At 39.7% G+C, this 15561-nt stretch overlaps 1 protein-coding gene across 6 annotated transcripts in view; it reads left to right on the plus strand.

The window, feature by feature from the left end:
* Positions 1–15561, plus strand: part of TTC3 (tetratricopeptide repeat domain 3) — a 129169-nt gene that overhangs the window by 90346 nt on the left and 23262 nt on the right. For all 6 annotated transcript variants that reach the window (XM_058523085.1, XM_058523087.1, XM_058523082.1 and 3 more), the window contains one exon: positions 583–732. In XM_058523085.1, coding sequence (XP_058379068.1) covers positions 583–732 — 150 coding nt within the window. The remainder of the gene's footprint in view (positions 1–582; positions 733–15561) is intronic.

Below are 15561 nucleotides of genomic sequence, written 5' to 3' on the forward strand. Positions count from 1 at the left end.
GTTTTAAAAAACACGTCAATGATGTTTATTGTTGCCAACATTTCACATTACAGTATGGTTTTTGCTTTTTTTTTAAGCTGGTCCATGTGACAGTTACATAATGGAAAACAATTCGTTGATATTTTAACTTGCCTTTTTGAAATAATCAGTAGCTATCCATTTGAAACACTTAAAAGTAGGGCCAAAGTTAATATGTTCTGTTCATATCTAAAATATGCATAATATGTACAGCTTTTTAAACCTAAGATAGTTCTTGATGTTAATTGTGGAGAAGGACATTCACATCAAACTGTTGATGTGATACTGAACCCTTCTAAAACAAATAAATATTCAGAACTAATTATAGTACAGATTGAAAAGTTTCATTATGAATTCCAGTAGTATGAATAATTGTATTTAAAAAAAAGAGCTGACTTTGTTGAACAGTGTTTAGGGGTTTTAATTCTTGCATTATTGTGATGTCTTCCTTGTAAATTTTCTTCTGCCTTTTATTCTCCTTTATTTTAAAAGACAATTCAGAATAATGTGAGCAATAGGCATGTTGAACTACTTTTAATAGATAATTTTATAATTTACTTGTAGGGGGATATTTCACAGATTGAAAAGGAGTACCAAGTTTTACAAGAGCAGCTTAAGGAAGCGTGTGAAAATTATGAGCAGAGAAAACTCAAAGGCTCAGAAGAGACCAGGGACCTGGAAGAAAAATTGAAAAGGAACTTAGAAGAAAACAAGGTAATCCTATCTGAAACCTCATAATTAGGAGAATTGTGTTTGTGCAGCTCAATTAGCTGCATTTTTGGCTAAACAAAAGATTCTGTCTCAATATTGCTTCCTTCACATTTCTCTATGATATGTTAAAATGACAGTGTCTTTTGCAGTGTTTTAGAACCTCTACAAGTTGCCATATGAGAAAAGGGCTGTAAATCTGGGTTTTCATTTACCTGTAATTCAGTTTGCTTGATTAACTAAAACTATTTTCTGGTTCTACGTTCTGAGTTAGATTCCTGTTTATATTGAGAGGCAGTGTGACATTAGTTCAGAGTGTGAACCCTCAAGTCAAACTGACTGGATTCAGATCCAGGCTTGGTTCTACACTAGTTCTGATCTTGGACAAGTTACTTCTCTGTGCTTTAGTTTCTTATCTGGAAAATTTGGGTAATAAAAGCTCCCATTTGGTGGGGTTAGATTAATACTTGTACAGTACTTTGAAATGCCTGGTGCATAGTAAGGGCCCTGTAAGTATTGCCTGCCACTGTTATTACTATAGCTACTATTATCATCTTCATCTTACTCCTACGGAAGTGCAGGAGTAACACATCCAGCTTAGGCATCCTAGAACTGTAAAGTCACCCAGAGTATCTTGTTAGACTCTACTGATCTGGAATTCTGTTAGCTAAGGTCGATCATCAGTTACCCGTAACTGCTATTAGAGTAATACTAATTAGTGGCAAGGCCAGATTGAATTAGTGGGAAAATGGAGTTATAGATGTGAGGAAGTCATGGTGCGTTTCTTTTTAAAAATAAAGGTCTTCTCTACAGAAGTAACGAAGGGATATCAGTCCATTTAAGAAAGGAAGGATTTATTCCAGAAATCTGGATCAATAGCTGGGGTAGCATAGTAAATAGAAGAAAATTAGCTTAGTGGGACCTTTAAGCAAGAAATTCGCTTACTGAGATTTGAGTATACCCAGAAGAAAAGGGTCATTTTAGAAAGATAGCTGTTATTCCTTAGGACTTTTTTTTACTTGGGATGGGACTGAGGAGATTTGAAGGATGAGAAGAATTAGAAGGAACCAGACTTTCTGCTCAGTTGCCTGGTTGATGAGGTCTCCCTGATGGAAGAGGAAAAAAACGAACAAAAATAAAACCCTGCGCAGTGACTCATAAAGTACTAATTGGAATAAGCTACTTGGGGGGGGGGGGGCTTAACAAAAAGTATTTTTATAAACTTGGTATTGCCTCAGGAAAATTCAGGTTTAATAAATCCACATAGGAATGCCTGTGGCCACTTGATTAAGTAATGAGGGCAGATTTGGGGACACAGGCACTTAAGGTGACATCTGGTGAGTGAGGTTTGTGTCTTTCTGGCAGAGGCTGGTCCAGCTTTATAAACCGCTGGCCTGACTGGGTCCTGTAGTATTTGTGCAGTTCATCAGGCTTCTTCCTTTGTACACTTGACCCAGAAATTTACAGTAGATCAAGCACCCAGGGAGGAGGGCTGGGAGGCGGCGGCACCTCTGACTGGTGGGCTTGGGCTCTTGACGTGCTTGCTGCCTTTGCTAAGCCTCGGGGTCTGGCTCAGGCGGTTGTACTTAAGTCCATATTTTGAAAGAGCCATTATTTAATCCCCCAAATTATAGGCCTGTTAGGTTGTTAGACTTCTCGTGCAAGTTATATACCGCTTTCCTGTCAGGGTAAATTGCTGATCTGAGTTCCTTTGGTTGTTGTCAACACAGGAGCAGCTGAGGTTTAGCTGTGGCCATTTCTTTATTAATCAGGATTATATTCATAATTGGCTTGTGGAGAAATCTTTTATAAACATAAAAAGAAGTTTATGGCTTTTATTGATCATTCTCTTGGCCTTTGACTCTAGCTCACTGAGGTTATCAGCTAGTATTAAAGTTGCTTGATACCAAATTTGGCTGTATTGGGTGCGACATCTCTTCCCCCTTATAGGGAAGAGAGAGAGGCAGGCAACCGCAAACCATGTTTAAGAACGCAGGCAGTGGAGTCAGACCGCCTCGGTGGAACTCCAGCACCACCACTTAATAGCTGTGTGACCTTAGACAACGTACTCAATCTCTTTGACTCTCAGTTTCCTCATTAATATAATCTCTATTTTATAGGTTTGTGAGGACTCACAGGCAGTAGGAAAAGGGTTGGGGGTGGCCAGAGATAATAAGTCTAGTAAAGGAAGAATTGTCCCACCCAAAATGCCAATCCTGCCCCTGTTGAGAAACATCAGTTATTTACAAAGCAGTTGGAACGTGCTTAGCACATACAAAGCATCAGTAAAAATCTGAGCCAGCTGTTGTACATAGCTGATGGGGTTTTATTATCATAAGCTAGGAATGGCCCTAATAGATAATTAGGCCAGTTATCTGTTCTCTGCCAGAGAAAAATAGCTATTCTAAAGCCAGAGTCTCCTGTTGTTTTTACTGTACCTCTGACCTACAGCTGGCAGGTTATAACTGGTTGCAGTATTGCTCAAGGGTGTATGTTCTTTTTTGTTTTATTAAGATAAAATTCACATTACAGAAAGTTCACCATTTACAATTCAGTGGTTTCAGTGTATTCACAGTGTTGTGTAACCATTACCACTAATTCCAGAACCATGTCTCATCACACCAAAAAGAAACCTTGTACCTGTTAAGCAGTCACTCCCCGTCTCCCTTACCTTAGGACATATGTTCTTAAGATGCTTTAATGAGATTTTCCTGTAGCTGATGGGTATTTAGTTGATGTTGGCTCTTAAAACATAGTTAAAATAATCGTGGCCCAGAATAGTTTATGGAGTAGAATTTTGGAACTTTGTCCTATTTCTACATTAGAACAGAATCTTGGGCCCTGCCTGCCAAAGCTTCTCAGCCCACATGTGTGTAGAGGTGGTATTCTATTCGGTCATGGTCCTTGCCAAATTCAGCCTTTTTTTTTTTTGGTGAGGAGGATTGGCCCTGAGCTAACATCTTTTGCCAATCTTCCTCTTTTTTTTTTTTTTTTTTTTTTGGTGAGGAAGGTTAGCCCTGAGCTAACATCCATTGCCAATCCTCCTCTTTTTGCTGAGGAAGATGGGCCCTGGACTAACATCCGTGCCCATCTTCCTCTACTTTATATGGGATGCCGCCACAGCATGGCTTAAAAAGCAGTATGTCCATCTGCACCCAGGATCCGAACCTGTGAACCCCGGGCCGCTAAAGCAGCACACACAAACTTAACCGCTATGCCACCGGGCCGGCCCCACCAATTTTCCTCTTTTTGCTTGAGGAAGATTGTCGCAGAGCTAACATCTGTGCCAATCTTCCTCTATTTTGTGTGTGGGACACCGCCACAGCATGACTTGATGAGTGGTGTGTAGGTCCACACCCAGGATCCGAACCTGCAAACCCCAGGCCGCTGAAGTGGAGCACACAAACTTAACTACTGCACCACCGGGCTGGCCCCAAGTCAGCCTTTTTTAAATCTAACATTTATGGAGCTCATATTACATATATGTCATACAAATACATACAAATAGAAATTTTTACATATATTAATTTATGTAATCTCAAAACAATCCTAGTATACCGGTGTTATCGTGTAGTACACTGGTATTATCTCCATTTTACTGATAAGGAAATGGAGGCAAGAACAGCTAATGCAACTTGCTCAGAGTCACGCCAGTACTAAGTGGCAGAACAGTTAGTGTCAGGCTCCAGATCCCTTGCTTTTGTCCTCCCTTAAGAGAATGTCAGTTCCACAACCAGTTGAAAAACATCTCAGCACTTCACTAGCCAGTGTAGGTGTATCAGTTAATTGCTGCCGTAATAATGCTGAGTAACAACCACCCACAAAACCTCAGTGACGTATAACAATAAACGTTAAGTGTGTGAGTCTGTGGGTTAGCTGATCCCAATTGGGCTTTGCTGGACTCTTTCACCTTTGGGTCAGCTAGGGCTCTGTTGTTCTCGGTTATGCTTGCTCACATATCTGGAGCAGCTGGGTATGGATTGATCTAGAATGGCTTCGGCTGGGATGATTGGGGGGCCGCTAGCTCTGCTCTACATGAATTCTTTCATCTTCCAGTAAGTACAAGGGCAAGCAAGGACAGTCACACAAGCACTTTCCAAGTCTCTGCTGACATCAAGTCTGCTAATATCCCATTAGGCAAAGCAAGTCACAGATTCAAGGGGTGGGGAAGAGACTGCCTCTTTAGTGATGGAAACTTCAAGGTCTCATGACAAACAGTATAGATAGAGGGAGGGTGAAGGACGGGTCTGTGAAGGCTATCCCTGTGCCGCAGCACATTTACACCAATAATTCCCTAACACTCAGTGATTACCACGAGCTTGAAAACCCTTCTGTGATTGGGCCTGCCTTGTCTTCAGCCTTCTCCCTTACCAGTTCTCTGCATTGTCCTCCACACTTAATGGAGAGCATCTGTCATATAATTTCTCACTTCTGGACCTTTTCCCAGCACTGTTCCTCCTGCCGCAAGTGGCCTTCTTCCCGCCCAAGCCTGGCTCACTCCTGCTCATCCTTTGGGTCCAGCTCAGGCATCACTTTCCTGAGGAAGCAGATGCTGATGGCAGTCTCAGGCTTGATTAAAAGCCCTTGTTAATGCAGTGGTGATAATAAGCTCCTTACTATATTATATAGTAATTATCATTTTGTTCACATCTTTATTGAGATGTAATTCACATACCACAAAATTCACCCATTTAAAGTAAAGTTCAGTGTTTTTGGTATATGCACAGAGTTGTGCAGCCATCACTACAATCTAAGTTTAGAACATTTTCATCACCCCAAAAAGAAATCTCGTACCCACTACCAGTCACTCCCCCTGCTCCTCCCTCCCCCAGCCCTAGGTAACCACTGATTTACTCTATGGATTTGCCTATTCTGGGCATTTTATATAGATGGAGTTATACTATATGTGGTCTTTTTGTGAGTGCCTTCTTTCACTTAGCATAATGTTTTCAAGGTTCAGCGATGTACGTACATCCATGTAACATGTCAGTACTTCGTTCCTTTTTACTGATGAATAATATTCCATGGTATGGCTATGGCTATATCACATTTTCTTTATCCATTCATCAGTTGATGGACATTTGGGATCTTTCTGCTTTTTGACTATTATGAGTAATGCTTCTATGAACATCTGAGTACAAGTGTTTCTGTGGACATATGTTTTCATTTCTTTTGAGTATATACCTAGGAGTGGAATTGGTGGGTCATATGCTAACTCCGTATTTAACCATTTGAGAAACTACCAGACTGTTCCAAAACAGCTGCACCATCTTAGATTTCTACCAGCAGTGTGCGACGTTTCCAATGTCTCCACATTCTCATTAGCACTTATCATCATCCATCTTTTTGGTTGTAGCCACCCTAGTGGGTGTGAAGTAGTTTCTCATTGTGGTTTTGATTTGCATTCCCCTAAAGCCTCATGGTATTGAGCATCTTTTCATGTATTTATGGTCCATTCGTATATCTTCTTTGTTTATTTATTTTCCCCTAAAGCCCCAGTAGATAGTTGTACGTCATAGTTGCACATCCTTCTAGTTGCTGTATGTGGGACGTGGCCTCAGCATGGCCGGAGAAGTGGTGTGTCGGTGCGCGCCCGGGATCCCAACCCGGGCCGCCAGCAGCGGAGCGCACGCCCTTAACCACTAAGCCACGAGGCCGGCCCTGTATATCTTCTTTGGAGAAATGTCTGTTCCAATCCTTTGCCCATTTATTAGTTGAATTGTCTTTTTATTATTGAATTGTAAGAGTTTATATATATGTATTCTGGATACAAATTGCTTATCAAATACATGGTTTATAAATATTTTCTCCATTGTTCCATATGTGCAAATATATTTCTCCTATCTCCGTTTTGTGGGTTGTCTTTTCACTTCCTTGATGGTATCATTTGCAGCACAAAAGTTTTTAATTTCATTGTAGTCCAGTTCCTCTATTTTTTCTTTTGTTGCTTATGCTTCTGGTGTCATATCTAAGAAACCACTGTCTAATCCAAGGTCACCAAGATTTACTCCTGTATTTTCTTCTAAGAGTTTTATAGTTTTAGCTCCTCCATTTAGGTCTATGATCCATTTGAGTTTATTTTTGTGTATAGTGTAGTAATTATCTTTTATGCGTATTTCCCCCACCACACTGTGATCTCCCTGAGAGTAAGGACTGTTTCTTAGTCATCTTTGCATCTCCGTGTACAGACCAGGAGCTCTACCGATGTTATCAAACAGTCTGTACTTGGCCCCTGAGGAACTGGGTTTAGTGAGTTGTGTCTTCATATTCTGTGTCAGCCTGCATCAAAGGACATTAGGCCTACACATTCTGTGAGGATTGTTGCTTTGTGTGTAGTTGAGGATATTACCCATTCTCTCATTTGACAGATATTTGTCGGATCATCCCTTAAGTGCCAGGCTCTGTGCTGGTCTTCGGGACTTGTATACAGCATTCCCTTTATGAGGCCCTAGGAAGTCGTTTCTCTCTGCTTTCACTACCTGGGCTTCTTTATGCAGTGGGCTTGTTTTTACATTGTGGATGCTGAATTATATAGCTCATTATATTTCCTCTTTGACTTTGTCTCCCAGAAAGTCTTAATTCCGTTTCTAAAGAATGCTTAGGACCTGATGTCATTTATTTTTATATTACTCTCACTTCTCATTTTATATTATCATTTTTATCTTTTTATTCTATTTTCTTTACCTACTTAGCATTCTTTTTATTTTGTCTCTTTAAATCATATATGTATATTATCAAAGGCACCTCAAATATTTGTTTTGGAACAAAGTCGAGCTTAAAAAAAAACAAGTATGGAAACCAAATGTTATCTAATTGAGAAAAAGACCATCAGAAAGTGTTTATAATTATGTTAATAAACTCTGCAAATAGAGGATGCAGTTGTATATAACCTGTTCTTTCTTTTATTCTAATGTTTCAAAGAAAAGGATTCACATCATTCTCTTTCATGTAGTCAGAGACAACTCCATGATAGCTGACCTAGTTAGCGTTGTGAGGCAGCAGTGTCATTAAAGGGTGGTGAGTACAAACAGCAGATGAACTCATGTAGCATTTTCCGTGGCTGAGCTATAAGTATGTGTGTGTTTATAATACTTTGTGCCTTTTGATACTTGAACTCCTTTAGGTACTTGTTGCCAAGTAGGTTCTTATGCCCCAGTATAACCTTCTAGTTGCACATCATCTCCCAGCCAAGGGGCTGAATCCGAGGTGAAATCATTGGCTCAGAATAGAAGCACAGGATCGGTGAGAAACAAGGTTGGCTTGGCTACCAGCAGCAAGGCATGCATGTGGACATTGGTCGTGGTAATAAAAGTGAACCAGCTAGAATACAGGATTTTGTAAGTAGGGTAGGCATGGTAGTCACTTCAGTCACAGTAGTGACTCAGAAAATTCAGGGTCAGCAAGGTTGCAGCAAGGAAAATGTGAGTGGACCTGTCCCTGTGCTAGAAGGAATGTCACTGAACTGTCTTTGAACCTCTGCTGCCTAAGAACAATTGGCCTGTGCATCTCAAGGCCACTGAAATCAACCCTCCCCCTGCTGTAGGACTTGGAAGTCTTTAAGGACCTGGACTGGTTAGCAAATGTGCCTCCTAGGAACATCGAAAACCTTGGTGTCTAAGGCTGAAGAGTCCTTCCTCTAAGTTAAAGTCGCTTTTGGCTAGAGGGCCATTATTTCCCTGGGACTCCGTGTAGATTGGCTTCAGGGTACATTGTCCTCTCTGAGAGAGAAAGCCCCGAGTTTCTGTAGCTGAACCGTTGTCCCCAGTGTCCCGGTCACGTTCTAAGCCTAAGCAGGAAGTTCAGGCTCCAGGGAACCTGATAGGAAGTGAAGTATTAAAGGTTCCCTAAAGCACAAATGAAAAGTGAGGATTTCATTAAGCAGTCGATATTAGTAGAATTTCAAACTGGAAAATATTAAAATTTAAGCTTCTTTATTTTAGTTGTTTCTTATAAATATTGCTCTGTTCTCTGATTCACATATTAATTATTAGAAATATTCATATAGAGAATGTTTTACTTGTAAATGACTGGTATTTACAAGCATGTGCCCCACCTATACCTTTGCTAGCATTGAATGGATGGCACTTCGAAAAATGATATAAAACTTTTAGAGAATTTGTAGGTTCAGAAAAAGTTTCAAAAAACAGCACCTGCATAAGAAAGCTGACAAAGAAGGCGGGGTCTCAAGTGGTGTTGTACCTAACCTTCTGGGGGCAGGGTAACTACCAGTGCCTCAAAATACAGTTCTCCTTGTCACAGTGCCTGAAATTCTGGCAGGTATCCCAGCTCAGATGCCTCAATGACCAGGCCAGAGACATCACATTTATATTTTAAAAAGCAAACAAAAACTATTGGACTTGCCAAATAAAACATGTCTGCAGACTTCCTCTAGATTAGAGAATCATTTAGGCTGGAGAGTGAAGTGTGAGTACTTCTAGGCAAGCTGAAGTGGTTCTTCACTGCACCTCACTACACTCAGGTGCTCTTAGCAGGGAGGGAATTGGAGGGAAGGAGAGGAAAGACATTTTGGAAGTATGCACTTGGGAGTTGGGCATCCCTCAATTGGGGATGCTTAACTCAGGGGTCCAGTGAAACTTGAGGGTGTTGGTGGGGGAAGTGTCCCCAGAGGGCACAACCAAGTGCCGAAAGGAAGACAGGAGGCTACTGAAGATAGATATGAATCTTTCCAAAACTCTCAGAGGAAATTCTTAACTTTTGTCCTTGTCTCCCCTGTACCACATGTCTCTGCTCCCAGAACCCAGGCTAAGAATGTTTCTTCTCCAGTCAGATAGACTCTCATGGTATGGGAACTTGCCCTCTCAACACTACAGACCTCGCTTTATTCAGTTTACCACTGTAACCATGAACTTCTCGGAAAGGAAGTGTTGCACATTTAACTGACGTTTCTGACATGGTTTTTTATGGGAAAATGCACTCCAAGTTACAACCAACAAACTGGTAAATGGACTTTGGGATTGTAGTATAGTAATAGGGTGGGAATTGCCCCTATTAGTAAGGAAAGGTTGTTTGGGGGAGCAAAACCCACCTGATTTGATGGTGAGCTGATCTGTGCTAGAATAGCCTGCTTGAATAGAAGTACCTATAATGTGGAGATAAACAAGACTTAGAAATACGTTATTCCTGGGGGCCGGCCTCGTGGCGTATCGGTTAAGCGCGCGTGCTCCACTGCTGGCGGCCCGGGTTCGGATCCCAGGCACGCACTGATGCACCGCTTGTCAGGCCATGCTGTGGCAGCATCCCATGTAAAGTGGGGGAAGATGGGCACAGATGTTGGCCCAGGGCCAGTTTTCCTCAGCAAAAAGAGGAGGATTGGCATGGATGTTAGCTCAGGGCTGATCTTCCTGACAAAAAAAAAGAAATACATTATTCTTTTCTAAGTGGTTACGTTGAAAGATTTTGAGTTCAGTAGTTTTATGCCTTTGATTTGTGGTCTTTGTCAAACACTGTAAATTTCTGCTGTCCCCCATCAATGATTGCAGGGTCAAAATTATTGAGTTCTCATATGTATTTTATTGTTTATTCATAGATTTATCTAAACATCCATATCTAGGTTAATTTCCCTGTTTCCCATGCCTCCTAGCCTAGTACATCTGCCATATTCTCCCTTCTTGTTAATAGGATTTTGTTTTGTTATTCATTCAAGGTAGAAACTTACCTTTAACTCTGTCAACTTCTGCTTTACATCTTATATCCAACTGGACTTGTGGTCTTATCAATTCTATTTTTCTGAAGTTTCCTTTATTTCTTTTTATCATCCCTATTATTACCATCATCATCCTCATCATCCTTCACCTGGACTATTGCAGTGAGATTTCAAGAGATTTTACCTTCCTCTAGTATACAGTTTTTAACATTAAGGGTTAAAATCCATAATGGGCTGTGAAATCAATTAAATGATAGTGACTAGAATTGATTTTAATAATTAAATAGAACAGAAATATCAGAAAGTGAGGACAATTTTTTTTTTCAGTTTTATGTGTGTGCCTACATACATATATTTGTATGTACATTTGTTGTGAATTGTTAAAATGTATTTGTTATTTTGGGTCACAGTCAAGAAAATGTGAAGGCCACTACTCTCATCTACACTTTCATGTACCCTCTCACCCACCCCTAATCCATCTCTGTGTCTTTCAGAGTTATTTTTTCTAAAACAAGAATTTCATTGTCTCACTGGCCCTGCCTAAGAGCCTTCACTGGCTCCCTGTTGCCTGCAGGATCAAGTCCACACTCCCTACCATGGCTTACAAGGCCCTTCATAATTTGAACCCGAGGTGCCTCGGGTGCCCTTCTCCCTGCCCTGCCTTGCATACGTCTGCCCCGTACTCCAGCCATGCAGCCCTCTTGCTTCTGTCCAGGCGTGCCTTACCCTTTTATCCTTCAACCTAGCTAATCCCACTGCTTGGAACCCATTCTCCGCATGGCAGACTCATCTTTGAGGGCAGAGATCAGATGTCACTGATTTTGAGAAGCCCTTCCCAAGTATCAGTCTGTCGTGCCTCAGTCTGTCCCTGTTTTACAGCCCCCCCTCTAGCCTGACTCGGTGAGGGCCAAGGCCGTGCATTGTGCAACTTGGTATCCCAGGCTCAGCTGAGGTAGCGTAGCCTGCTACAGCCAGCTCCTGAGTGTGTCCTGCTAGGCTGGACTCATTGATTAAGCTAGGACACCATCATAATCCTGGTCTTTTGGGCTCTTTTTTTTTTTTTTTAAGTAAATCTTACCATTTATTTAAATACTTTCTAAAATGTTTTTATTTTTTTTTATTTTTTATGTATTTTTTTAATTTTTTGTTTATTGCAGTAACATTGGTTTATAACACTGTATAAATTTCAGGTGTACATCATTATACTTCTATTTCTGCATAGGTTACATCATGTTCACCACCCAAAGACTAATTACAACCCATCACCACACACACGTGCCGAATTATCCCTTTGGCCCTCCTCCCTCCCCCCTTCCCCTCTGGTAACCACCAATCCAATCTCTGTCTCTATGTGTTTGTTTGTTGTTGTTATTATCTACTACTTAATGAAGGAAATCATATGGTATTTGACCTTCTCCCTCTGACTTATTTCACTTTGCATAATACCCTCAATGTCCATCCATATTGTCACAAATGGCTGGATTTCATCGTTTCTTATGGCTGAGTAGTATTCCATTGTGTATATATACCACATCATCTTTATCCATTTGTCCCTTGATGGGCACTTAGGTTGCTTCAAAGTCTTGGCTATTGTGAATAACGCTGCAGTGAACACAGGGGTGCATGTATCTTTACACATTGGCATTTTCAAGTTCTTTGGATAAATACCCAGCAGTGGAATAGCTGGATCATATGGTAGTTCTATCCTTGATTTTTTGAGGAATCTCCATACTGTTTTCCATAGTGGCTGCACCAGTTTGCACTCCCACCAGCAGTGTATGAGAGTTCCCTTCTCTCCACATCCTCTCCAACACATGTTGTTTCCTGTCTTGTTAATTATAGCCATTCTGACGGGTGTGAGGTGATATCTCATTGTAGTTTTGATTTGCATTTCCCTGATAGTTAATGATTTTGAACATCTTTTCATGTGCCTCTTGGCCATCTGTATATCTTCTTTGGAGAAATGTCTGTTCAGGTCTTTTGCCCATTTTTTAATTGGGTTGGTAGTTTTTTTGTTGTTGAGATGCATGAGTTCTTTATATATTTTGGAGATTAAGCCCTTATCAGAAGTATGGTTTGCAAATATCTTCTCCCAATTGTTAGGTTGTCTTTTCGTTTTGTTGATGGTTTCCTTTGCTGTGCAGAAGCTTTTTAGTTTGATGTAGTCCCATTTGTTTATTTTTTCTATTGTTTCTCTTGCCCGGTCAGACATGGTGCTTGAAAATATGTTGCTAAGACCGATGGCGAAGAGAGTACTGCCTATGTTTTCTTCTAGAAGTTTCACAGTTTCAGGTCTTACATTCAAGTCTTTAATCCATTTGGAGTTAATTTTTGTGTATGGTGTAAGGTAAGGGTCTACTTTCATTTTTTTGCTTGTGGCTGTCCAGTTTTCCCAACACCATTTCTTAAAGAGACTTTCTTTTCCCCATTGTATGTTCTTGGCTCCTTTGTCAAAGATTAGCTGTCCATAGATGTGTGGGTTTATTTCTGGGCTTTCGATTCTATTCCATTGATCTGTGTGTCTGTTTTTGTGCCAGTACCATGCTGTTTTGGTGACTATAGCTTTATAGTATATTTTGAAATCAGGGAGTGTGATACCTCCAGCTTTGTTCTTTTTTCTCAGGATTCCTTTAGCTATTCGGGGTCTTTTGTTGTTCCATATAAATTTTAGGATTCTTTGTTCTATTTCTGTGAAAAATGTTGTTGGAACTTTGATAGGGATTGCATTGAATGTATAGATTGTTTTAGGAAGTATGGACATCTTAACTATGTTAATTCTTCCGATCCAAGAGCACGGAATGTCTTTCCATTTCTTTGTGTCGTCTTCAATTTCTTTCAGAAATGTTTTATAGTTTTTGGTGTACAGATCTTTCACCTCTTTGGTTAAGTTTATTCCTAGGTATTTTATTCTTTTTGTTGCAATTGTAAATGGGATTGTATTCTTAATTTCTCTTTCTGCTACTTCGTTGTTAGTGTATAGAAATGCAACTGATTTTTGTATGTTGATTTTGTATCCTGCAACTTTACCGTATTCATTACTTTTAAAAGTTTTCTGGTGGATTCTTTAGGGTTTCTATATATAAAATCATGTCATCTGCAAATAGTGACAGTTTCACTTCTTCCTTTCCCATTTGGATCCCTTTTATTTCTTTTTCTTGCCTGATTGCTCTGGCTAGGACTTCCAGTACTATGTTAAATAGGAGTGGTGACAGTGGGCATCTTTGTCTGGTTCCTGTTCTTAGAGGGATAGGTTTCAGTTTTTCTCCATTGAGGATGATATTAGCTGTGGGTTTCTCATATATGGCCTTTATTATGTTGAGGTACTTTCCTTCTATACCCATTTTATTCAGAGTTTTTATCATAAATGGATGCTGTATCTTGTCAAATGCCTTGTCTGCATCTATTGACATGATCATGTGATTTTTATTCTTCATTTTATTAATGTGGTGTATCACATTGATTGATTTGCGAATGTTGAACCATCCCTGCATACCTGGAATAAATCCCACCTGATTATGGTGTATAATCTTTTTAATGTATTGTTGTATGCTATTTGCTAGTATTTTGTTGCGGATATTTGCATCAATGTTCATCAGTGATATTGGCCTGTAATTTTCTTTTTTTGTGTTGTCCTTGTCTGGTTTTGGTATCAGGGTAATGTCAGCTTCGTAGAATGAGTTAGGGAGCTTCCCCCACTCCTCAATTTTTTGGAAGAGTTTGAGAATGATAGGTATTAAGTCTTCTTTGACTGTTTGGTAGAATTCACCCAGGAAGCTGTCTGGTCCTGGACTTTTATTTTTGGGGAGGTTTTTTGATTACTGTTTCGATCTCCTTACTAGTGATTGGTCTATTCAAATTCTCTACTTCTTCTTGATCCAGTTTTGGAAGGTTGTATGATTCTAAGAATTTATCCATTTCTTCCAGATTGTCGAATTGGTTGGCATATAGCTTTTCATAATATTCTCTTATAATCTTTTGTATTTCTGAGGTGTCTGTTGTAATTTCTCCCCTTTCGTTTCTGATTTTACTTAGTTGTGCCTTCTCTCTTTTTTTCTTGGTGAGTCTAGCTAAAGGTTTGTCAATTTTGTTTATCTTTTCAAAGAACCAGCTCTTGGTTTTATTAATTTTTTCTATTGTTTTTTTTAGTCTTTATTTCATTTATTTCTGCTCTGATTTTTGTTATTTCCCTTCTTCTACTGATTTTGGGCTTTGTTTGTTCTTCTTTTTCGAGTTCCTTTAGGTGCGTTGTTAGATTGTTTGAGATTTTTCTTGTTTGTTGAGATAGGTCTGTATTGCTATAAACTTCCCTCTTAGAACCGCTTTTGCTGTATCGCATAAATTCTGGCATGTCGTTTTTTCATTTTCGTCTCCAGGTATTTTTTGATTTCTTCTTTGATTTCTTCGTTGACCCAGTCGTTATTCAGTAGCATTTTGTTTAATCGCCACGTATTTGTGGCTTTTCTGATTTTCTTCCTATAGTTGATTTCCAGTTTCATACCATTGTGATCAGAAAAGATGCTTGGTATTATTTCAGTCTTCTTAAATTTATGTAGACTTGTTTTGTGGCCTAATATGTGATCAGTCCTGGAGAATGTTCCATGTGCATTTGAAAAGAACGTGTATTCTTCAGTTTTTGGATGGAATGCTCTGTATATATCTACTAGGTCCATCTGTTCTAGTGTGTGATTTAAGGCCAGTGTTTCCTTATTGATCTTCTGTTTGGATGATCTATCCATTGGTGTAAGTGGAGTGTTCAAGTCCCCTACTATTGTTGTGTTACTGTCTATTTCTGTTTTTATAATAATTGCTTTGTATACTTAGGTGCACCTACATTGGGTGTGTAGATATTTACAAGTGTTATATCCTCTTGTTGGATTGTTCCCTTGATCATTATGTAATGCCCTTCTTTGTCTCTTTTTACAGTTTTTGTTTTAAGGTCTCTTTTGTCTGATATGAGTACTGCTATCCCAGCTTCCTTTTATTGCCATTTGCATGGAGTATCTTTTTCCATCCCTTCACTTTCAGTTTGTGAGTGTCTTTAGGTCTGAAATGTGTCTCTTGTATGCGGCATATATGTGGGTCTTGTTGTTTTATCCAGTCAGCCACCCTATGCCTTTTAATTGGAGCATTTAGTCCATTGATGTTTAAAGTAGCTATTGATAAGTATGTAC

Source organism: Diceros bicornis, chromosome 27 (genome assembly GCF_020826845.1).
Source record: "Diceros bicornis minor isolate mBicDic1 chromosome 27, mDicBic1.mat.cur, whole genome shotgun sequence".
Classification (NCBI taxonomy): Eukaryota; Metazoa; Chordata; class Mammalia; order Perissodactyla; family Rhinocerotidae; genus Diceros; species Diceros bicornis.